The sequence below is a fragment of the Peromyscus eremicus genome, chromosome 5, assembly GCF_949786415.1.
Source record: "Peromyscus eremicus chromosome 5, PerEre_H2_v1, whole genome shotgun sequence".
Taxonomy (NCBI): domain Eukaryota; kingdom Metazoa; phylum Chordata; class Mammalia; order Rodentia; family Cricetidae; genus Peromyscus; species Peromyscus eremicus.
In genome coordinates this window covers 76,500,777-76,519,166 of record NC_081420.1, presented here as the reverse complement: position 1 = coordinate 76,519,166, position 18,390 = coordinate 76,500,777, and the positions used below count along the sequence as shown (strand labels likewise).

Here is an 18,390-nt window from a genome sequence, read left to right as displayed (position 1 = left end):
ACAGAGAAACTTTGTCTCAAAAAAGCCAAAAGATAAAACAATACAAAAATTAAATTTGAGTAGATTTGAAGATATGAAAAATTATTACAGTCAACCATAAGTCCACCAACTTCTGGTCGAAAGTCTTTGAAAAATAAAGTTATGCCATACCAAACATATACACCCTTCCACCACCCTGTTCATTATTCCTTAAATGATACAGTGTAGCAACTGTATAGCATTGGCTTACATTTAGTAGGTAATTAGATGATTTAAGTAAATGAGAGGATATGAATAGATTATATGCAAACATGCCGTCTTGTGTAAGAGACTTGAGTACCTATGCATTTTGGTAGGTCCTCAGAGGTCCTAAAACTAGTCCCTCTTGATACTGTTCCTAACTAATAAAAATGCAATTGCTGTTGCCATATTTGAATACTTAATGTAATCTTAGCATTTGTTGTCTTTTCCACACCCCAAACAACATAGATAATAGTGGGTGCTTAGTAAATATTTGAACATTGCATAGTTCACACTCTCTGTGATTATATAAAACTTTAAACATGGTGCTTAAGTCTCAGATGTGTTACATGTATGCATTTATTGCCCCAATGTTATACAACTGTATGTAGTCTGACAAATGTATTATGTAGACATTTCTCTACAAATATTTAGTTAGTACCAATTGTGAAGTAGCAGGATAATTTAGATCATATTATGAAAGGACATTATACTTCTATAATGTCTAAAATACTTTAATTTTATTTTATGTGCTTGGTTATTCTGCCTGCATGTATGACTGTGCAACACTTGTGTGTCTGGTGTCTGTACAAGTCGGAAGAGGCGTTGGATCCCCTGGAGCTAGTTACAATTTTGAGCCTCCATATAGGTGCTGGGAATTGAACCCAAGATCCTGGAAGAGCAGCCAGTACTCTTAACTGTTGAGCCACCTCTCCAGCTTCAGAAGGATCTTTTTAAAAGATCTATCAAAACATTGAATTGTATGCTTAGGTATGTGATTGTTTGAAAGATCTTAAGCAAGGGAGTTTGACATAGACCTATTGAGAGTTATGTATAAAGTGAGTAGGAATGGATCTGGTCCTGTTTGCCCTGCTTCTTTAGAATTGCTGGCATAGGTGTTACTATCCCATGTATTGTAAATGTGACTCAAGAAATGATTTTATTTCCCTTAAAAATAAAAGGACTTTGGGAAATGTAATACAACTCAGGGTGCTTGTCTGCCATACACAAGGCTCTAGGTTCAGTCTCCAGTACCACTAAATAAATAAATTAACCAGAAAAGAATGCTAGCTTAAAATAAAAAGAGCATTGAAGGATTTAGCTCGGCACTTGCCTGCCATATACAAGACTCTTGGTTCAGTCCCTGGTATTGCAAAAATTAAAAAAAGTTTAAAAAAAAAAAAAAACAAGGAAAAGAGAGCAACAAGAAAAAAGTAAAAGGTTTTGAAGGAAAATTTCAAATACTTGAAATTTATTAAGTATCTTCAGTGGGAACTAAGTAATAATGCCTTCTTCCCCTCCACCACCTCAGTCCCCAGGGTCTTTTTTTTACAACCCAGGATGGCCTTGAACTTCTGATCCTCTGCTGAGATCAGTAGGAGGGAGAGCATGAAATAGGACCCATCACAACAGGCTGTAATGTATTCTTTTTTAGTTAATGTTATTTCTGAATGTGTACAGTGTTGGGATTTATTTATTTATTTATTTCCTTTTCCAAAATGTCAATATAAACAGCTAGGGGCTTTGAGCATGCTCAGTAGGAGAGTGCTTGCCTAGCTTGGGCAAGGCCTTTCCTTAATCCCTAGCACTGCAAACAAACAAAACCAAGCAGCCCCAGTTGCTCCTTTACTGTCCATTTCCAGCAGACTCTGCCCACCCCTCCCAACCCAACCCCACCCCCCAGACAGGTCTCTACTAGCCCTGGCTGTCCTGGGACTCATTATATAGACCACTCTGGCTTCAAATTCACAAAGATCTGCCTTCCTCTGCTTCCTAAGTACCAGGATTAAAGGTGTGCAACCCATGGCTGGCCAGAGTCTTTTTTATTTTATTTTATTTTTTTTTAAGATTTATTTATTTATTATGTATATAGTGTTCTGCCTGCATGTGTCCCTGCAGGCCAGAAGAGGGAGCCAGATCTCATTACAGATGGTTGTGAGCCACCATGTGGTTGCTGGGAATTGAACTCAGGACCTCTGGAAGAACAGCCAGTATTCTTAACCTCTGAGCCATCTCTCCAGCCCTATTTTTACTTTTTTTTTTTTTTTTTTTTTTTTTTTGGTTTTTCGAGACAGGGTTTCTCTGTGTAGCTTTGCGCCTTTCCTGGAACTCACTTGGTAGCCCAGGCTGGCCTCGAACTCACAGAGATCCGCCTGGCTCTGCCTCCCGAGTGCTGGGATTAAAGGCGTGCGCCACCACCGGCTATTTTTACTTCTTATAGAACACAATTTCATACTATAGCTCCCCTTTTTTGATACCAAAAATCAACTAAAATCCCTGAAAATTGGGCATCAAAAGGTCCCCTGATAACTCTTTTTCCCCTCCAATCCTTCCTTAAGATTCTTGCATGTTAATAATCCTGAGGTACCCAAGGACTTTAATAATTTCTTAGCAAAATTACTTTTGAGTTAATGTTTTAGTTACTGTATTGCTGTGAAGAGACACCATGACCATGGCAACTCCTAGTAAGATTGTTCTTTGTGGGCTGGAGAGATGGCTCAGAGGTTAAGAGCACTGACTGCTCTTCCAGAGGTCCTGAGTTCAATTCCCAGCAACCACATGGTGGCTCACAACCATCTGTAATGAGATCTGGTGCCCTCTTCTGGCCTGCAGGCATATATGCTGTATACATAATAAATAAATAAATCTTAAAAAAAAAAAAATTGTTCTTTGTACCACCAGTTCCCAAATAATGACACTGAGACTTAATACTAATTATGAAAGCTTGGCCTATAGCATTACTTCTCTTCAATCTTGCACCTCCTATTTCCTCTTGGTGTTTCCTGGTATCTCTCTTGTGTCTAGCTTTATTTCCTCTTCCTCTTTCTGCCCAGAAGTCCCACCTAATCTCTTCCTGCCTAGCTATTGGCCATTCAGCTCTTTATTAAACCAGTCAGAAGGTGCCTTAGCAAAGACACATCTTCACAGTGTACAGAAAGATTATTCTACAACCCAACTCGTATAAAAGAACACATTTATTTGGAGGCTTGCTTACAGTCTCAGAGGGTTAATCCATTATCATCATGATGGGGAACATGGCTATACACAGGTGGCATGGTGCTGAAGAAGTAGCTGAGAGCTACATTCTGATGACATGGTGCTGGAGAAGTAGCTGAGAGATACATTCTGATGACATGGTGCTGGAGAAGTAGCTGAGAGCTACATTCTGATCTGCAGGCAAGCAGGCAGGCAGAGTGACAGTGAACGTTGCTTGGACTTTTGAAACCTCAAAGCCAATCCCTAGTGACACAGCTCCTCCAACAAGGCCACCTATCCTCCTAATCCTTCCCAAAGAGCTCATCAACTCGGGACTAAGCATGCAAATATAGGAGCCAGTCTCATTTATACCAGGATTGAGTGTGAAATACTCATGGGTGGGTTTGTGAGATTAGCCAGCAATTAATTAAGCCTGTTTGTAAAGCTAATTCATACATGCCTATTATTAATTGACAGAGTTTTGTCTTCTTGGTTTTGGTTTTGGATTTTGGGTTTTCGGGACAGTGTTTTTAGGTATGTATTTCTGGCTGTCCTAGAACTCCCTTTGTAGGCCAGGCTGGTCTTGACCTCAACGAGATCTATCTGCCTCCTGAGGGCTGAGATTAAAGGTGTGTGCCACCACTGCCTGGCTGGTTTTTGTCCTTTCAGTCAGTAAAGCTTTGGGATATAAGTGTAATGAAGTATTGAGCTTAAGCAGTGAATCTTAAGATTTATTTATTTATTTATTTATTTATTTATTTTTGGTTTTTCGAGACAGGGTTTCTCTATGTAGCTTTGCGCCTTTTCCTGGAACTCACTTGGCAGCCCAGGCTGGCCTCGAACTCACAGAGATCCACCTGGCTCTGCCTCCCAAGTGCTGGGATTAAAGGCGTGCGCCACCACCGCCTGGCCGAATCTTAAAATTTATTTAGTTGATCACAGGAAGTAATCTAGGCCTGAAAATAATTGCTTATATGGATCATTACACTACTATTAAATATATCTTTTAATTTTTTTAAAGATTTATTATGTATATAGTGTTCTGCCTTTATGCCAGAAGAGGTCACTATATCTCATCATAGATGGTTGCTGAGAATTGAACTCAGGGCCTCTGAAAGAGCAGCCAGTGCTCTTAACTTCTGAGCCACCTTTCCAGTCCTATTTTTATTATTTTAAAGTCTCTGTGTGTATGGTGTGCTGGTGTGCACACACTAATGAGTGCAGTTGCCCCTGGAAGTCAGAGGCCTTGGATTGCCTGGAGCTGGAGTTACAGGTGGTACTGAGCTGCCCTATGTGGATGTTGGGAACTGAATTTGAGTCCTCTGGAAGAACAGGAAGCACTCCTAACCACTGAGCCATCTGTATTAGTTAGGGTTACTACTGTTGTGATGAAACACCATGACCAAAAGCAACTTGGGGAAGAAAGGGTTTCTTTCACTCAGAGTTTCAGATACCAGTTCATCATCAAAAGCAGTGAGGAGGAACCTGGAGGCAGGAGCGGATGCAGAGGCCGTGGAGGGATGCTGCTTACTGCCTTGCTTTTTATGGCTTTCTTAGCCTGCTTCCCACCCCTGAGACAGTTAACAGTCCTGGCTATCCTGGAACTCACTCTGTAGACCAGGTTGGTCTTGAACTCATAAACAGGAAGCACCCCTAACCACTGAGCCATCTGTATTACCCCACCCCCACCCCCCTTAGAGCTGGGATTACAGGCATGCACTACCTGTGCCTGGCTGCTCAACCTGCTTCTAATAGAACCCAGATCCACCAGCCCAGAGGTAGCCTCACTCACAATGGGCTGTGTCCTCCCCTATCAGTCACTAATTAAGAAAATGACCTATAGGCTTGCCTACAGCCAGATCTTATGGAGATATTTTCTTAACTGAGGTTCCCTTCAATGAGATGACCCTAGCTTGTGTCAAGTTGACATAAAACTAACCATCTCTCCATGCATTCTTTTGATGACTTTATAAACTCTTTACATATTAAACTTTAATCACTTCTTATGTACTTTATTATGAGAGCAATGTTTAAAGGAAAAAGTCCCAGAAATACAAGGTCTTTTGTTTTCTCATAGATGTTCTTGAGGGCTACAATGGAACAATATTTGCATATGGGCAGACATCATCTGGGAAGACACACACAATGGAGGTAACATTTCAAAATCTGTGCTTGAATATAGTTTGTAGCATAGATAAGCCACCCATTTTAATTTCTTGCAGTTAATTCACCACACTTAAATGTTTTTGTTTGAACTTTATTGCCTTTTCTTATACAAATGATACAAAAGTAAGTGTTGGGTTCTAATTAGCTCTCAAATAACCTGTACCTGTATTTTATATTATGAAGTTTTGTCTAAGTGGTTAGTGTTACTGTAAAATAAGGAACATTTTATAATTAAACATGAGTTTTTCTACCATGTGGAAAAATGTAGATGGTATTAAAAGTGATTAATATCTCCTGAATATCTGCTACACTTCTGATAAGATTGTCCCCTCCTTTCTCAATTCTGCTCTTCAATACTATATATGGCTGGCCCTTTCTAACTTTGCTCCTAGAAAACTGCCTGGGATTGGCCCCTGCTGCAGGCCATCTGGGTTTATCATTTATCCAAATGTACTGTATAAAGTAAATGACAACTTAATTTTGTTATTTTTATAAAATAATAGAAATAAAGACATTCCTAGCATTTGCATGAACTTGATTCGGTATAGAAAATAATGGACATTTATATGGAAAGAAATTAAAATCTTCTGTTTATTTTACAAATGCAGATTATCTAAATCTAGTACTTAAAGAATGTAGTTGGTGGCTAGGTCATGGTGGCACATACCTTTAGTCCTAGCACTCAGGAGGCAGAGGCAGGCAGATCTCTGAGTTCAGGCCCAACCTGGTCTACAGAGCAAGATCCAGGACAGCTGGGGCTTGTTACAAAGAGAAACCCTGCCTAGATAGATAGATAGATAGATAGATAGATAGATAGATAGATAGATAGATAGATAGATAGATAGATAGATAGATAGATTAGATAGGTAGGTAGGTAGATAGATAGATAGATAGATAGATAGATAGATAGATAGATAGATAGATAGATAGATAGAAAGAAAGAAAAAGAAACTTAGTTGGTATATGCTTGTACAATATTACATGTAATAGTTGAAAATTTTAAATTAATTATAGAGCAACTAATACAAAAAAAGGCAGTCACAGTTCTTATCCTATTAATTATATATTATTATTAAAGAGTCAAAGTGTTTTGTTTTTAATTTATCTCATAAAATTTGCTAAGAATTCTGCTTTTCCTTCCATGCAGGGTAAACTACATGATCCAGAAGGCATGGGTATTATCCCAAGAATAGTGCAAGATATTTTTAATTATATTTACTCGATGGATGAAAATTTGGAATTTCATATTAAGGTAAATTCCTGTGGGAAAAGTTACTTTCGAAAATAGCTGCTTCCTGAAAGTCAGTTTCAAAAAGTTGTTAGAGGTAGATAAGGTTGAAGGATCATTAGAGTTAACAACCTGATTCTAGTACCTATGCCATTAAATGACTTCCTGGGTTAGCTAAGTCTGTTCTTAGCTTCTCTCTGGGTACAAAAGGCAGTTTGACTACAAAGCTTCAAGGTTCCCATCACACTTAACTGTTCTGTCCATTGTGGGTGATTTGTAACAGAAATGGGCTTTCCATTATTTCAGCAGTCTAGTAACTCACACTTTCTATGAGAGTGTGAACTGCAGCTGATGTAATGTCCTAGTGTGCATATCAGGCACTTAGACTGCATGGTTTACAAAGGGAACGGGCTGTTATAATTTTGGTGGATTAAGTTTTTTCTTTGTTTTGCTTTAGGTTTCATATTTTGAAATATATTTGGATAAGATAAGGGACCTGTTAGATGGTAAGTTAAATTCTTGCTCTAATAATTTTAATAGTACCTGTTGCTCTTCTAGTAATAGATATTCTTAATAACATGGATGAAATTTCATGAAGTGATATGTTATGCATAGGATAACTTACAGCATATGGGTACATCTATTTATAAATTTCTTTTTAAAGGCAAGCAAAATTTATTAAGTAAAGGAATAGCTCTTTGTAGCTGGGAAGCTGGGAGGGGACCTGAACATGAGCTGCCGTCATATGGGCAATTCTTAAGTGATAATGAGAGCTTCAAACTAAAAGTTGTAGGCTTAAACCCAAAATGTTTGTCTCAGTTGTTAGATTCATTGTCCTTCCCACGGGCCTAATGTTCTTATTTATAAAATGTGAGTGGTAGAAGTTTGAATGTACCTAAATTCTATATTGTTATATTCGTTTCTAGATTACTCTCCTAGTATATTTAACAGGCCTTGCTTTTTTATAATAGTACATACATAATAGGTATAATATATGCTTTTTAAGTTTTCCTCCTGTTAGGCTGCTAAGGGAAGCCTACCACTTGTAGTTATTTCATAGCTGATATTAGAGTTTAGGGAATACTGCTAATACAACTTTTCTTTTTCAGTTTCAAAGACCAACCTTTCAGTCCATGAAGACAAAAACCGTGTTCCTTATGTAAAGGTACTTATGAAAGAGAATGATTACTGTAGAAAGCCCAGTAAGAGATTTTTAAAAGGATATTGATAATACTTTTTAAATTATTCCATAGGGGTGCACAGAACGTTTTGTATGTAGTCCAGATGAAGTTATGGATACCATAGATGAAGGGAAATCCAACAGACACGTAGCAGTTACAAGTAAGTGTAGTATTCATTAGTACTGGGTAGGGCATGTCAGTCTTACATGAGGATAATGCAGTCTTAATTTCAAGATATTTCTCGTATAAAATAATGGCATATGGGGAAATTATTTGAAGAAACTGTATTTATAGTTGCTTACTAATTTCATTGCAGATATGAATGAACATAGCTCTAGGAGTCACAGTATATTTCTTATTAATGTAAAACAAGAGAATACACAAACGGAACAGAAACTGAGTGGAAAGCTTTATCTGGTTGATTTAGCTGGCAGTGAAAAGGTAAACCCCCTCTTGAAATTCTGGTAGATACTTAGGCGTTTCTGTTAACTTTACCTTGAATTGAAATTTATATGCTACCTACCTATTGTTGCATCTTGAGAACTTGTGAATTGGGATTTGGTAATCTGAGAATTGTAACTGGTGATACCAATTCTATATGATAACTGAAAGATAACTTGTTCCCAAGTTACTGTCATTTAGCTGTATTTGATTCAGTCAGTAGATACACTGTTTGAATTAAGGTGAATGTCCTTACTGACAACTTGCTAACATGCCCTTATAACTTTATTCTCCATCTCTCTCTCTGCGACCTTTCTGGTTTGGTTGTACTGTTGTCCCTTGATATCATGGGGGAATGTTTTTAGGACCCCTCACGAGTATACCAACATCCACAGATGCTCAGACCACTTATAAAATGATGTAGTGTTTGCATAGACTCTCCACACATTCTTCTATATATATTCTCTAGATTACTACTAATATCTAATGTAAAGACCATGTAAATGGACGTTAAACTATAATGTTCAGAAACTGTTGACAAGAGACTAAGTTCATATATATTCAGTACAAATGCAGTTTGTTTTGGAATGCTTCTCTTCCTTGGCTAGTTGAGTCCATGGGCGCAGTTGGTTTTTTTGTTTTGTTTTTTTAACTATTTGTTCTTTAGGGGCCCACCACCCAGCTCCCAAATAAATACACGGAGACTTATTCTTGTGAATGCCTGGCCTTAGCTTGGCTTATTTCTAGCCAGCTTTTCTTTTCTTTCTTTCTTTATTTTTTCCCCCCTTTTTGGTTTTTTGAGACAGGGTTTCTCTGTGTAGTTTTGGAGCCTGTTCTGGATCTTGCTCTATAGACCAGGCTGACCTCAAACTCACAGAGATCTGCCTGGCTCTGCCTCCTGAGTGCTGGGATTAAAGGTGTGCGCCACCGCTGCCCAGCTAGCCAGTTTTCCTTAACTTAAATAATCCTGTCTACCTTTTGCCTCTGGGCTTTTACCTTTCTCTATTTCTGTGTATCTTTTCTTTCTTCTTACTCTGTGGCTGGCTGTGTGGCTGTGTGACTGGCCCCTGGCATCCTCCTCTCCTCCTTTTCTCCCTCCCTCCCTTGTTCTTCTCCTATTTACTCCCTCTGCCTGGCAGCCCTGCCTATTTCTCTCTCCTGCCTTGCTGTTGGCCATTCAACACTTTATTAGACAGGCAAAGTAACACAGCTTCACAGAGTGAAATAAATGCAACATAAAAGAATGCAACACGTCTTTGCATCATTAAACTAATATTCCACAACATAAATGAACATAACACATCTTCAACTACTTCTACAACACATGGGTATAGGAGGGTCAGTTGTACTAATGGGGATTTTTGTTTTATTATTATGGTCCTATATAATTCTAATCTTAGTCTATAAAAAAATCAGTATATTTAAATGTTTTAATATGGACTTCAGTGACCATTATGCTATTTTGCTTCTTCTGATTTACAATGATGTACCTAGTCTTGTTTACCAAAAGTCTTACACATAGCTTATCTATTATTAATGATTACCTCTAATCTTAAAATTCTAGAAGCCATTTAGATAGTATACTTGTTTTTTTAAATCATAAGTAAGCTTATGTAGTGCTTTAGAACGGTGTCTTATTTTTAGCAGTTATGACATCTTCGTTATGCTTAGGTAATTTTCAGTTTCTCATTTTCTAATGTAGCAAAGAGATTAAAAATGAAAACTACAAATTTACATCTAAATTTGTAATTGTCACAGATACACTAAAAATAAAATTTAATATTTCTTTAATCACATTCTTATACAACTAGTTATTTGACCAAGTTCTTAGGGTAATAGTAAGTGTGCAAGGAGTCTTATTTCCTCGTATGAATACCCATTTTCCTTTGTAATTTTATACTGCTGTTTATTGATGATTTTTTGAAAAGTTGAAAGAAAATTATCTTAAATTATTGTAATTTTACTTCATTATTTGTATTCTTATAGGTTAGTAAAACTGGAGCTGAAGGTGCTGTGCTGGATGAAGCTAAGAACATCAACAAGTCACTTTCTGCACTTGGCAATGTCATTTCTGCTTTGGCAGAGGGCAGTGTGAGTATACATGTCTGTTAGTTTCCTTTTCTATGGGTAGTTATTTATAGAGACCGTATGTGTGCCGGAATGTAAAACTGAAGGAGTCACTGAATGAGTATGTGTGCTGTCTTCTGAGCTAGTGTTAGTATGTGCATCCTAGTTCCTGTCTTGAAATCAAATAGTTAAACGAAATGAGCCAGACCCGGATCTGAACGCAACGCTTGAGGCACAAACAGGTGATTAAGAGTTATAGGACTTAATCCCAGCACTCAGGAGGTAGAAGCAGGTGGAGTTTTGTGAATTCCAGACCAGCCTGGTCTACAAAGCAAGTTCCAGGGCAACCAAAGCTGTTACACAGAGAAACGCTGTCTTTAAAAAAAAAAAAAAAGAAAGAAAGAAAGAAAAGTTCTCTAACAGATTTGATTGTATAAAAACCCACTGGCTTTGTGTTCTCTTGGTTTTCGTTTGTAGACCTATGTTCCATACCGAGATAGTAAAATGACCAGAATTCTTCAAGACTCGTTAGGTGGTAACTGTAGGACCACCATTGTCATCTGCTGCTCTCCGTCATCATACAATGAGTCGGAAACAAAATCAACACTCCTCTTTGGTCAAAGGTTTGTTGTTAAGAAATACAAAATCTAAAGCTAGGCGGCGACGTTGTTGTTGTTGTTGTTGTTGTTGGTGGTGGTGGTGGTGGTGGTGGTGGTACACACCTTTAATCCCAGCGTTCAGGAAGCAGAAGCAGGCAGATCTCTGTGAGTTTGAGGCCAGCCTAGTCTACAGAGTGAGTTCCAGAACAGCCAGGGCTACACAGACAAACCCTGTCTCGAAAAAAAAGAACAACAACAAACAAAAAAAAACAAAGTCTAAAGACATTTGTTCATGAAAGTTATTAATGTCAGATGGCTACTACTCAGTAAATCCAGATCCATATATTTTGTCAGAGAGCTAGATCCTGTACATAGATCAGGACATAGGTAATATAAATTAGATCCATATTTTAGACTAATGAGCTTTAACTTTTCATAGACATTAAAATTAATTGTGAAATTTAGTCATATTTTTTGTGAGAATTTAATTTCCCATTGATAAAGTAAGCATTTGAATCAGATGAAAAAGTTAAAGCTTGTCAGTTATATGAGCCTGTATTTAGCTCACTGACATACTTAACAGGCTCAAAGTAATAATGTACATGAAATGGCTACTGTAGGAAAGTCAATGACAATGTTATCTTAGACCTGCAATAATAACGTATGTTATTAATTGAACCTTGCAAGGTGAGTTGAGAAAATAAGTATATATTCTTAGTTTTGATTTGTTTGTTTCATGTTACCAAAGATTTAGAACTGACAGAAACTTATTTGGGTTGTGAATAAACAATACTCTATGATATCTTTTATTGTTTATTCTAAGAAAAAACTAGATAATCTTGGACAAATTGTTACTTAGCTATATATCATATATTAAATAGGGATGTCAACAAAGAATATTTTCAGTCATATCCTTTTTTTTGTAACTACTACTCTTAATTATGTCATCTTTTCCGTAATTGCATCTCTTAGGGCCAAAACCATTAAGAACACAGTCTGTGTCAATGTAGAGTTAACTGCAGAGCAGTGGAAAAAGAAGTATGAAAAAGAAAAGGAAAAAAATAAGACCCTACGAAACACCATTCAGTGGCTTGAAAATGAACTCAACCGATGGCGTAATGGTAATAACTTCAGGATTTGTCATTTAAATTTTCTTACTTGGCGCCATTTTGCATACTTGAAATCTTTATATGAATGCTAAATGAAAATAAAACCTATTTTCAGGTTTTAAGCATGTTTCCATCTTCAAATAAAGATCAAGATCTGTCATTAAATGCTTGCTTTACTTAAAACAATAAGAGCCATAGCTGCTACAGTATAGTAAGGTGCCTAGGTTAGAAAGGAGGCAGTAATAGGCAAGATTTGATGGATTTCAAAGAAGCAGATAAGATCAGTGAACTTCCAGATGTCCAGATCTCAGGGACAGAGCTTTGTGGTACATGCCTAGCACTTGGGAGGCAGAACCTCAGTAGTTTTGTATGTCTGGCCCTGCCTAGCCTGCGTAACAATGCCTTGTATAAAATATGTGTACATAAATACAAACACACACATATTTTTGAACATATACATTTATATATATTATATGTAAAATATAGCTGGGAGTGGTAGCACATGATTTTAATCCGAGCATTTGTAAGGCAGGGCCTGGTCTACATGGCAAGACTACCTATCTCAAAAACAAACAAAAAACTCAAGAACAGAGCCGAAGGAAAAGTTGTTGAGAGCCGCTGACATTGAGTAAGGAGGAGGAACAAAGAAGAGTGGTAAAATGGGAATTGCTACCTATCACCCTTTGCAAAAACATTAATTTTAATAACAGGTGAAAAATAGAACTTGATGTAGTTTAATAATAAGCAAAGTTTCAATGAAAATGTAAGAAAGACACTTTTAAATATCTTGGGCCTCCCTATTCCTTACCCAAGATAGGGAGAAGGAAAAGGAAATAAGTGTACATTGGACCCCACGTCTGGGCAAACTTCCTCTGCTCTGTACCTCAAACAGATGCCTACAGTCCCGCCTCAGTGCCGTCTGAGAACTTACAGACTCAGGCTTTAAGTCTGCTAAATGGACTCTTGTCTCCAACTTCAGCAATCCCAGAATTTGGACAGCTTTCAGCAGCAGGCAGGCAGGCCTCATTGGTGCTCCACTGCAGAAGCCCTGGGCTTCAGAACCCTGCATACTATTCTGTTCAGCATCTCTGGATGGGCTGACTATTGCTGGTCTTTCTTGAACAAATATAATCTGCAAAGACTAGAATAAGTTGGTCATTCTTCAAATGTTGACATCAAAGTATACGATAAGGATTATTTAGGAAAACATGGCACCACAGAGATGTAAAATAAAGTGTCAATGGTTAATCCTAAAGAAATAGAGATGAGTGAATCACCTGATGATTCAGAGTAGCTTTTGTAACCAAGCTCTGAAAATCTGCAAAGTATGGAGAGACAGTTGAAGGAAATGAAAACCGTGACTGGAGAGAAATTAAAGTATTTTTTAAAGCTCACACACACCTGTGCTAAAATGGCAGTAGGAAGCACCAGCAGCAGGCTTGGTCGAAGCAGAGGAAAGTGGACATGCAGAGGGAACAGAATGTGTGTGTGTTTTAGATGTGCAGATTTGTAGTGACCATTTCATCGTTTAATTATTTTAGGGGAGACAGTGCCTCTCGACGAGCAGTTTGACAAAGAGAAAGCCAATTTGGAGGCTTTCTCAGCAGACAAAGATATCACTATCACCAATGACAAACCAGCAGCTGCAGTTGGAGTGGCTGGCAGTTTTACGGATGCTGAAAGAAGAAAGTGTGAAGAAGAGATCGCTAAATTGTATAAACAACTTGATGACAAGGTAGATTTTATATTACTTGTTTTATATTTGTCTTTTTTGTTTTAGAATGCTGGTGAGATCAGTATTTTTAGTTTTTAATTTCAGTTTTAAGGTTCCTTGTGATTTACATTTTTTCCTTTTATTTCTGTTGGCTTTTAGAAAGCCATGATGTTGTGGGTGTAGTGGAACGTGCTGAAATTGTTGTACTTAGGAGGTGGAGGCAGGAAGACCAGGCATATGCCAGCCTTCATTAAATAGTGATTTTGAAGCCAGCCTGGGCTATATGAGACCCAAGATGATTGGAAGGAGTTGGGGAATTATGTTAACAGAAAATTGAAGAGCTGACTTCAGAGGTTTGGGGATATAACTAAGTGGTCAAATGTTTGCACTGCATGGGGCTTTGGATTCCATTAGCAGCACCAGGGAAAGATAATACAGTATCAGTTCTGTGTAGAAACTGTATGTAAACAAACTGTTCCATATGGGGGGACATACCTGTAATGTTAGCATACAAGAAGCTGAGGCAGAAGACTCACCAGTTTGAGGCCAGCTAGAGATACCCTATCTGAAAAACAACAGCAGCTCATTGGTAGAGTGTGTGCCATGTGCCTAGAATGACCTGGACGTCCTACCAACCCCTTAGAAACAGACAACACTTAACAGGAAAATGTGCATTGGGTCACTGAAGAATCATAATGAAGCAATCATTTAAAATTGGGGATCGATCTTAGGCCCTCATAAGAGATCATGGAAGAGAAGAAAGGAAAGAGCAAAGAGTAGAGGATTATTATCTTCCCTGCTTACATTGCTTAGCAAGAAGGCGGGCATGAGCACAGTAATAGAAAATCGTTTGGTTTGGTTTGTTGTGGGGGTTTTGTTATTATTTCATTTTGGTTTTTTTGGTTTTTCAAAACAGGTTTCCCCATACAGCTCTGGCTGTCCTGGAACTCACTCACTCAGAGATCCACCTACCTCTGCCTTTGAGTACTGGGATTAAACGTGTAAACTAGGATAAACTAAGGCTATTTTTTAGCCTTTAAAGTTATTTTATAAACTTTGGACCTTTTCTTGGTTGTATAGCACATGGTACATTGTTAATGAAGAAATGCCTTCCCTTTTCAGTTTTCCTTAGGAATTTAATTCTGGGCCTGGTGGTGGTGCACACCTTTAATCCCAGCACTTGGGAGGCAGAGGCAGGTGGATCTCTGTGAGTACAAGGCCAGACTGGTCTACAGAGAGAGTTCCAGGACAGCTAGAACTGTTACACAGAGAAACCCTGTCTCCAAAAAAAAAAAAAAAATTAATTCTGCCAACAATTTTGGAGGAGTTGATGTTGGGAAACAAGCCCAGTTATAATCTACTTTGCTAATGAGATCCTTTAAATTTTTAGGATGAAGAGATTAACCAACAAAGCCAACTAGTGGAGAAATTGAAGACACAAATGTTGGATCAGGAAGAGGTGAGTTAAATGCTCCCTGAAAAGCTTTGGTGTTTATCATCTGAAGATAAAGGAATCTGTGCAGCTCAGCTCATGCTAGATATTATGCCTTATACCATTAAAGTTGTGGAGTGTGTGCATGCATGCCAGTGTGCTGTGAGATAAATCATGCCGTGTATTGAAGCGGAGACTGATTTCCTCCTTTAGATGCTTTTTGTGGTTTGGTTTTAAAGTTTGGGTTTCCTCTTATATGGAAAAGAGAAGACAGCTTCTATAAAATGTTTATTTTTTGCCAGATATAGTGGCATATAATCCACATAAGCCTATAATCTCAGAAATAGGGGTACTGAGGCAGAGGAATTCCAAGTTTGAGGCCAGTAAAGACTACATAGTGAGACCCTTTCTCAGAAACAACAGTAGTGAAATTCTGGACCGAATGCTTTTGGGCTTTTTAACTGACTGACATCTCATGGTTTGCTCAGCCTGCTTTTTTATAGCACCCAGGATCACCAGCCCAGGGGTGGTACTACCTCCTCTGGGACAGCTCCCACCCACATCAATTATCAATCAAGAAAATTGACCATAGGCTTGCCCACAGGCCTGTCTGGTAGGGACATTTTCTCAGTTGAGGTTCCCTCTTCCAAAATTAATGTAACTTGCATCAAATTGACATAAAACAAGCCAGCATGGGCTGGAGAGATAGCTCAGCGATTAAGAGCTATGGCTGCTCTTCCAAAGGACTTGGGTTCAATTCCCAGTACCCACATGGCAGCTCACAACTGTCTGTAATTTCAGTTCCAGGGGATCTGAAACCCTCACATGTAAATGTAAGGTCTTATTAAATAAGAAACACAGAGCCAAATGCAGAGTTAAAAGCCCAAGAGGTCAGAGCAGTAGCTAAGAGCTGAAACTTAAAACCACCTTCTTACCCTTCCTGCCACTGCCATCCTTCCCCTGAGAAAGAGACCTACTTTCTGTGTATCTGTCTTTTTATTGACTTTCTGTTCTGCCTTCTCATTGGTTGTAAACCCAGCCACATGACCTCCTCGTCACTGCCTGTCTATACAGACCTCCAAGTCCTCTATGGTTGGTATTGAGATTAAAGGTGTGTGTCTCCATGTCCTATGTCTCTATGTCCTTGAACACACAGAGATCTGCCTGTCATGTGATTGGGATTAAGGGCATATGCTACCACTGCCAGACTTCTGCTATGGCTTGCTATTAGATGTGACCCCCAGGCAACTTTATTTATTAACATACAAATAAAATCACATTTCAGCACAAGTAAAATATTACCATACTCACACAGACATACATGCAGGCAGAACACCAGTGCACATAAAATAAAAATAAATAAGTCATTTTTTTTATAAAAGCCAACATGCTGGATGGTGGTGGTGCACACCTTTAATTCCAGCACTTGGGAGGCAGAGGCAGGTTGATCTCTGTGAGTTCGAGGCTAGCCTGATCTACAGAGCAAGTTCCAGGATAGTCAAGGCTACACAGAGAAACCCAGTCTTAAAAACCACAAAGAACCAGCCAGTATAATAGGTATATAAATCAAACATTTACTTATAATAAATTATAAAGAAATTTATTTTAGAACAGTTCTTTGGTATGCATTTATGCTTGCTATTAAAAATGAAAGTAGATTTGAATACCAATGAGTGCTTCACCATTTTTATATAAAGAATTCAATCTTGGCTGCACATTTGATACTGCAGAATACAGCATCTCTAACACTGAGTTGTTCAGTCTCTTGATTTTATAATGGTTGGTGCTGAGAGTGCCACTTAGCATAAATATGTAGTACAAGCAAACGATAGAATATGTTTAAGGGCCATTTCATAATTGCTGAAATTTCTGTCCTAATCCCAAGCCAGAACTCACTGAACAATTTTATGAATTAAGTCAGGAACTCATGGCAGGTTTTGTTTGTTTGGTTTTGGTTTTTCAAGACAGTATGGTGCATGCCTGTAATTCCAGAACTCAGGAGTTAGAGACAGGCAGATCTCTTGAGTTCAAGGTCAGCCTGATCTATAGATCGAGTACGAAAACAGCCAGGGCTACACAGAGAAACCTTATCTTGAAAAACCAAAATAATAATAATAAATTCTAAAACAATACCTGTGGGAACCCAAAGAGGTTTCCTAGTAAGATCTGAGCTTGCTTTACCCAGCAGGGCTGCATAAGGGAATGAATTGACCATGTGTGTGGTTACCAGGTGTTTGGAAGGGTCTGCACTTGGCTGTGCTAGGGAGAGGTCTTTTGCTCCACCGCCTGGCTTCTATCTAAATCTCTTATCCCTCACTTTAAGAGAGAAACCCTGTCTCAAAAAACCAAAAAAAAAAAAAAAAGAGTACCCTGGGGACCCCCCTCCCCACAAATACCACCATAAATTTGATATTTACATGTTGGGAGATGATGGTAGGAAAAATATTTAAAGTTTTATTTTCCATAATTAAATCACCTTATTTCTATAACAGCAGAAAACCTTGTATGCAAAGTTAAAAACACTATAGTTAATAACATACAGTCATCTTGGAACGTGAGCCCAGATATTTAAACAAAGTTCTTTAGTGTTACAGGCCTGAGGATGCACATATATTGTGTGTTCATATCTCAGGCTGCTGAGTTATGTGCTGCAACGTGGCGGCGGAGATGGGTGTGTGTGTGGTGTGTGTGTGTGGGTGTGTGTGGTGTATTAAAGGGGATTTATCAGAATACATTACAGGCTATAACAACAACAGTTCAACAACAGCTGTCTACCAGCTGAAGATCCAAGAATCCAGTAGTTGTTCAGTCCACAAGGCGGGATGTCTCAGCTGGTTTGCAACAAACAACAGAATTGCAAAGAAGGAGGCTCTACTACCTGCTTGGAAGGAATGGCCTTAGCAGCCACAGTGAGGGCAGGCAGGCAGAGAGGAAAAAGTCCCTTCTTCCATGTCCTTATGTAGACTGCTGGTGTGTCCCAGATTAAAGGTGCGTCTTCTCACCTGGAAAGATCTGGACTAGAAATGGGTCTTCCCACTTCAAACGATTTAATTAAGGAAAAAAAACCCTCACAGGTGTGCCCAGGCATTTGGGTTTTAGTTAATTCCAGATATAGTCAAGTTGACAACCAAGAATAGCCGTCACATTTGTTAGTAATTGTGTAATTTTCAATGTGACTTTTTTTGGGAATGTGAATGTCACATGAATAAACATACTTTTACTCCTTCATGCTGTCTTCCTACACCCAGTCTGTGCTAC

At 38.4% G+C, this 18,390-nt stretch overlaps 1 protein-coding gene across 1 annotated transcript in view; it reads left to right on the top strand.

Annotated features, from left to right (window-relative positions):
- Window positions 1–18,390, top strand: part of Kif5b (kinesin family member 5B) — a 48,944-nt gene that overhangs the window by 10,525 nt on the left and 20,029 nt on the right. The window contains exons 3-13 of the mRNA XM_059263742.1: window positions 5,273–5,346; window positions 6,509–6,613; window positions 7,047–7,095; window positions 7,699–7,754; window positions 7,843–7,930; window positions 8,087–8,211; window positions 10,198–10,302; window positions 10,756–10,901; window positions 11,850–11,998; window positions 13,528–13,721; window positions 15,091–15,159. Coding sequence (XP_059119725.1) covers window positions 5,273–5,346; window positions 6,509–6,613; window positions 7,047–7,095; window positions 7,699–7,754; window positions 7,843–7,930; window positions 8,087–8,211; window positions 10,198–10,302; window positions 10,756–10,901; window positions 11,850–11,998; window positions 13,528–13,721; window positions 15,091–15,159 — 1,160 coding nt within the window. The remainder of the gene's footprint in view (window positions 1–5,272; window positions 5,347–6,508; window positions 6,614–7,046; window positions 7,096–7,698; window positions 7,755–7,842; window positions 7,931–8,086; window positions 8,212–10,197; window positions 10,303–10,755; window positions 10,902–11,849; window positions 11,999–13,527; window positions 13,722–15,090; window positions 15,160–18,390) is intronic.